Below are 6,413 nucleotides of genomic sequence, written 5' to 3'. Positions count from 1 at the left end.
ATAGCAAAGTCAATCGTAAGTTGACTTGCTATAAACCTAGGGAGCAACATGGAAATCTAGACTTAGGATAAGTTGCACCACTACGCTTATGATTCAAATTTATTTTAAAAAGATAGGAAACTCTAAATCTTGACGCGTTGCAGAGTTATGGTAGACAGAGGTGAAGGATCATCGCAAGGCATGAGAATCGAAGCTACCCCCGACATGGCCCAAATGTTCCAAGATATGGCTAGGCAGTTCATCGCAGCCATAACTGACTTCATAGGCGAGGCACCTCGCGGCGTGGAGCAAGGTTGCCCATTCAAAAGATTTGAAAGGCTTAACATCCCTATGTTTAATGGGAAACAAGGTCCTATAGAATCTGAAAATTGGCTAGTAGACGTTGAAGAAATATTACAGCTGGCAGGATGTACAGAGGAACAAAAGGTACAATATACAACTTGCAGACTATCTGGTAAAGCCAAACGATGGTGGAATGCCAAGAAAGTACTACTAGTCTAAGAATTAGGAAGTAACAGGGCGATCTCTTGGGAACGTTTTCAAAAGGAGTTCCTTCAGCATTACTTCCCTAAAATCCTCAGAGACGTTAGAGCACGGGAATTTATGAAACTCACCCAACGGAATATGACGGTCGCTCAGTACGCTGCTCGTTTTAATGAATTAGCTCGATTTGCGCGATACTTAGTAGCAGATGAAGAAAACCAAGTGTGGAAGTTCGAACAGGGCCTCAATCAACGAATTCTTGATCAGGTCATATGTTTTGAAATCAAAGATTTTGTGGAAATGGTTAACAAGGCTTCTTTGGCAGAAGACAGTATTAAGAAGAATGCTATGGCAATGATGGATTAGCAAAAAAGGGCAGCACCTCCAAGAAACAACAATCAACCCTCATGGAAACAAAGACAAAATGGGAACAACCAAAGAGCCAAATTTGAAAAGAGCAGATCAACCCCATTGAATAGCATGCTCTGTCCCAAATGTAACCGTCCTCGTCAAGGACAATTTCGTATGGGGACTAACATTTGCTTTTGATGTGGTCAAACCGGACATTTTGTACGACATTGCCCCAAGGCAAAGGAAGGAGACAAACCCCAACAAAATGGGAAATGGACAAAAGCAAGTTACTCAAGCTAGAGTAGACGCCCTCACTCCTGGCGACACAGAAACATAAAATGAAGTGGTGACAGGTACTTTACCCCTATTTTCTGGAGAGCTGTAGTTCTATTCGATTCAGGCGCCACTCATTCTTTTATAGCAGCCTCTTACGTTATAATATATAGCCTAAATATAGAACGATTGGGGATTGGCGTAGTAGTATCTACCCCTGTGGGAAAATCTGTGATATGCACGAAAATTGTTCGTAAAAGCCCTATTCATATAGATGGGAGAACCTTATTAGCTGATTTGATAATATTTGATATACATGGGTTCGACATCATCTTAGGTATGGATTGGTTGTCAAGCAACCACACAATAATTGACTGCCATCACAAAGAAGTAATTTTTAGACCACCATCAAAAGCTGAGTTTAAATTCATAGGGACAAAGGTGAATGTTGTCCCACGCATAATTTCAGCAGTTCAATGTTAGAGGTTCTTGCAGGATGGATGTCATGCTTACCTAGCGTGTCTAGTAGATACTCCATTGGAAGAAAAGAAAATTGAGGAGATACTAGTAGTTCAGGAGTTTTCTGATATTTTCCCTGAAGATTTACAAGAGCTCCCTCCTGATCGAGAAATATAATTTTGTATCGAGTTAACCCTTGAAGCTGTCCCAGTATCTAAAGCACAATACAGGATGGCACCAGTAGAATTGAAGGAGTTAAAGGAGCAATTACAGGAGTTGTTGGATAAAGGATTTATTCGCCCAAGCGTATCACCATGGGGAGCACCAATGCTTTTTGTGAAGAAGAAGGACGGGACAATGTGAATGTGTATTGATTATTGAGAGCTCAACAAGATTACTATCAACAATAAATATCCGCTACCACGCATTGACGATTTGTTTGACCAATTAAAAGGTGCTGGAATATTTTCAAAAATTGACCTTCCCTCGGGGTATCATCAGCTAAAGATAAGGAGGGAAGATGTACCAAAGACAACATTCCGCACACGCTACGGCCACTACGAGTTCTTGGTGATGCCGTACGGGTTAGCAAACGCACCAGCAGCCTTCATGGACATAATGAATCGAGTTTTCAAAGAATTTTTGGATCAGTTCGTAGTAGTATTTATTGACGATATCTTAATCTATTCCAAGAGCCCAAAGGAACATGAAGACCACTGGAGAATTGTTCTACAAAAGCTTAGAGATGAGCGATTCTATGCTAAATTTTCCAAGTGCGAATTTTGGCTTGAGAGAATTTCTTTCCTAGGACATGTAATCTCTAAAGAAGGCATCACGGTAGATCCCCAAAAAATTGAAGCTGTGGTAGATTGGGAGAGACCTACCAATGTCCACGAGATTAGAAGCTTTCTCGGTTTAGTAGGTTATTATCAGCGCTTTGTAGAAAGATTTTCAAAACTTTCCGACCCCCTGACTGCTTTAACGAAGAATGCTCGTTTTGAGTGGACTGACGAATGCGAACGTAGTTTTCAAGAGCTAAAAGCAAAGATTGGTGACTACTCCAATTCTAACACTTCCCTCAGGATCCAGTGGATTTGTTATTTATAGCAACGCTTCTAGAAGGGGACTCGGCTGCGTTCTTATGCAAAACGGTAAAATAGTAGCTTATGCTTCTCGGCAACTCAAGAACCATGAGTTGAACTATCCCACTCATGACTTGGAGCTCGCTGCAGTAGTTTTCGCATTGAAGATTTGGAGACACTACCTCTATGGAGAAAAATGTGAAATTTACACCGACCACAAGAGTCTCAAGTATTTATTCACGTAAAAAGAATTAAATTTGAGACAAAGGCGATGGCTAGAATAAATAAAGGACTACGACTGCGTAATCAACTACCACCCCAGGAGAGCCAATGTAGTCGCAGATGCATTGAACAGGAAATCGAGAGGAGGTGCAGCATGTTTAAAGACCTTGCCACGTGAACTACATCCATATCTTCAAAGATTCAATTTAGAAGTCGTTCAAGGTGAAGTGCTAGCGTTAATGGCAAAGTCGGAGATTCGACCTACTCTTCCAGAAAGAATTGCTTAGCGTAAGAACAAGATGACGAGACTACCCGCCTAAAGGAGAAGATCAACAAGGGATTGGGTTTTTATATCACGTCTGATAGGCTGCTCAGGTACCAAAATAGAATCTGTGTTCCGAACGACAAGAAGATAAAGAAACTGATATTAGAAGAGGCACACTTCTCACCATATTCGGTGCATTCTGGAGGAACGAAGATGTATCGTGATCTTAAAGGTTATTTTTGGTGGAATGGAATGAAACAAGACGTTGCTGAATTCGTAAAACGATGCTCGACGTGTCAACAAGTTAAAAAGGAACATCAGAAACCTGCAGGACTGTTGCAACCTTTGGAGATACCGGTATGGAAATGGGAGGCAATAGCTATGGACTTTCTGGTGGGATTACCACGAACTCAGGCGGGGCACGATGCAATATGGGTGATCGTGGATAGATTAACTAAAGCCGCTCATTTTATACCAATGAGGGTAAAATATTCTATGGAGAAGCTGATAGAACTTTATATACAAGAGATAGTCAGACTGCACAGAGTACCCGAATCGATAGTATCAGACAGAGATCCTTGTTTCAATTAAGACTACCCACATACAGAACCTCCATCTTTCCATAGAACTACTGCACGACTCCATAATCCAATACACACGCCACCCATGAACAGAGCCAATGCACTACCTAAGCTTCAGTTCACCACATAACAAAACACCCCCGATCCACAACCCGTCACTGATTCACTTCTTGTATCCACCACAAAACTGCCACCCATAGCTGTGAACCATAACCAACTCGAGCCCATAACGCCACCGTTTTTGGCCAAATCGACACAGATCTAGCCGCTCCACTGGGAAGCACTGCCAGGTATGGAGTTTCGTCATCACTCTCTCCTCCATTGTACGATGGTCAGAACTGCCACGGGATGGTGCAAGCAGCCATCAACCATCACGGACCTGAGCTCTCTCTCTCGTTGTGTGTGTGTGTGTGTGTGTGTGTGTGTGTGTATGTTTTCAATTACCTGAAACCGGGCGGATTCCGGCGGTGACTATAAAGACACACAATTGTTGTGATAAAATAACCCAATAAATGCTTTGGGTGTAGCTTCATATTTATACTTGAGTACAAGATACAATAGTTAATGCATAAATGAAAAAACGTTCAGAAGTTACAAAGCTGTCAATTTACTTTGCACTTCTCATTCAAGGCAAGAGTAATGAAGGCAATCACTAAGTCTTCTCATTGGCAGTAACGTCACTTGGTTGCTGTCAATTTACTACTTCTCATGCAAGGCAAGCGGCAAGTAATAAGTCTTCCAGTAACGTCACTTGGCTTTTAAATGAAGGCAAGTAGAAGCAATAACGTCATTATCCTCAATACGCCCCCGCGATCGCAACGTTGGAGGCCACACATTGAGATTGGTCTTGAGTTGATTAAATCGATGAGGCACTAAAGCTTTTATTAAAATATCAGCAACTTGATCTTTGCTAGATAAAAATTTCACCATAGGAGTTTTAGATGCCACACATTCTCTCACAAAGTGGTAGTCAATGGCGATGTGCTTAGTACATGAATGAAATGCGGGGTTAGATGAGAGATACGTAGCCCCAATGTTGTCACAAAATAAAATAGAGGCAGATGAGAGAAATATACCAAGTTCTCGTAATAGCGCTTGAATCCATATGAGCTCAGCAACGGCATTTGCGACAGCTTTGTATTTAGCTTCAGTGGAAGATCGAGAGACAATAGGTTGCTTCTTAGAGCTCCATGACAGAATATTGGAACCTAGGAAAACACAATAACCAGATGTGGATTTGCAATCATTAGGACATCCTGCCGAATCTGCATCAGAATAAGCAAATAATTGAGTGGATGAACACTTCTTGATGAGTAACCAGTGATTAATGGTGGATTTTAAGAAAACCTCAAAATCCGTTTGACATCAGACTAATGAGTATCACGTAGAGCATGCATAAATTGAGAAACTTTATTGACAGCAAAAGCAATGTCGGGGCGCGTGAGAGAGAGATATTGTAACGCTCCCACAGTACTACGATAAAGTGTAACATCACTAAAGGTAGAGCCTGAAAATTGACTGAGGGACGTGGTGGCCGCCATGGGGGAAGTGATAGGCTTGGCGTTTGACATTTTTGTGCGAGCCAAATGGAGTGATTGAGACAAATGGAGTCCATCTGTAACACGAGCAACTGAGATGCCTAGAAAAAAAATTGACTTCTCCGAAATCCTTCATGGAAAAATGACAAGAGAGAGTATGAATGAGGTCATCAATAGCACCCAAACTGGACCCAGTGAGTATTAAGTCATCCACGTACACCAAAGCCAAAATAGTGACTGAAGCATATTTAAAAATGAATAAGTAGCTATCAGATGTCGAACCTTGGAACCTCAACTCCAAAAGGCAAGAGCTCAACTTGTGATACCAAGCTCAAGGAGCTTGTTAAAGACCATACAAGGCCTTCTTGAGAAGGCACACCGCATCAAGATACAGGGGATTGACAAAGCCAGGAGGTTGAGACATGTTGACTATCTCTTGCAAATGACCATGGAGGAAAGCATTACTCACATCAACTTGCTTTATGTACCAACCTGCAGAAACAGCCAAAGAGAGCACGATACGAATAGTAATGGGTTTTACAATAGGACTATATGTATCAAAATAATCAACACCTTTTTGTTGATGAAAACCTTTTGCAACCAAGCGAGCTTTGTAACGCTCAATACTACGGTCGGCCTTACGCTTGATGCGCAAAACCCACTTAGCACCAATGATGTGTGTTTTAAATAGTACTCGCAAGTGCACGAATCGTTTTGCAATATAATGTTATGCAAGTGCGAGGTCGATCCCACAGGGAAATGGTCAAATATTAGTGTCTTGCTTGATTAACCCCATTTTAACCTAGTTCCAAAGGTTTGAGAAATGATTGAAGAACAAAAGACTAAATAAAAGAGATTGTAATGAAATATGCAAATTAAAAGGAACTAAGGTTAAGGAATCCACCAAACCAAATCCTACAACTCACACTCTTGGTTTCCACTTGAACACCCAAAGAACATTAAGCTTAGGGTGTTATTCAAGTTTCTTAACCATAAACCCAAGGACCATTAAATGAATCCAACTCATTGACAAATCACAAAGAGTACCGATTGAAATCAAAACATCCAATGTATCATTCAATCACAATGGATATCATCATTCAAACCGATAAAACAATGTATTAGTCGGTTGAAACACATAAAATGTCTTCTATCCACC

At 41.2% G+C, this 6,413-nt stretch overlaps 1 protein-coding gene across 1 annotated transcript; it reads left to right on the top strand.

The window, feature by feature from the left end:
- The first annotated feature begins 204 nt into the window (after nucleotides 1-204).
- Nucleotides 205-849, top strand: LOC133859542 (uncharacterized). Its single transcript, XM_062294970.1, has 2 exons — nucleotides 205-426; nucleotides 547-849. Exons 1-2 carry the CDS (start codon nucleotides 205-207, stop codon nucleotides 847-849), a joined length of 525 nt encoding a protein of 174 aa, XP_062150954.1.
- The last annotated feature ends 5,564 nt before the right edge of the window (nucleotides 850-6,413 follow it).

Source organism: Alnus glutinosa, chromosome 1, assembly GCF_958979055.1.
Source record: "Alnus glutinosa chromosome 1, dhAlnGlut1.1, whole genome shotgun sequence".
NCBI classification, from domain to species: Eukaryota; Viridiplantae; Streptophyta; class Magnoliopsida; order Fagales; family Betulaceae; genus Alnus; species Alnus glutinosa.
The sequence above is the reverse complement of the archived record's forward strand: the minus strand, read 5'-3'. Positions and strand labels throughout refer to the sequence as shown.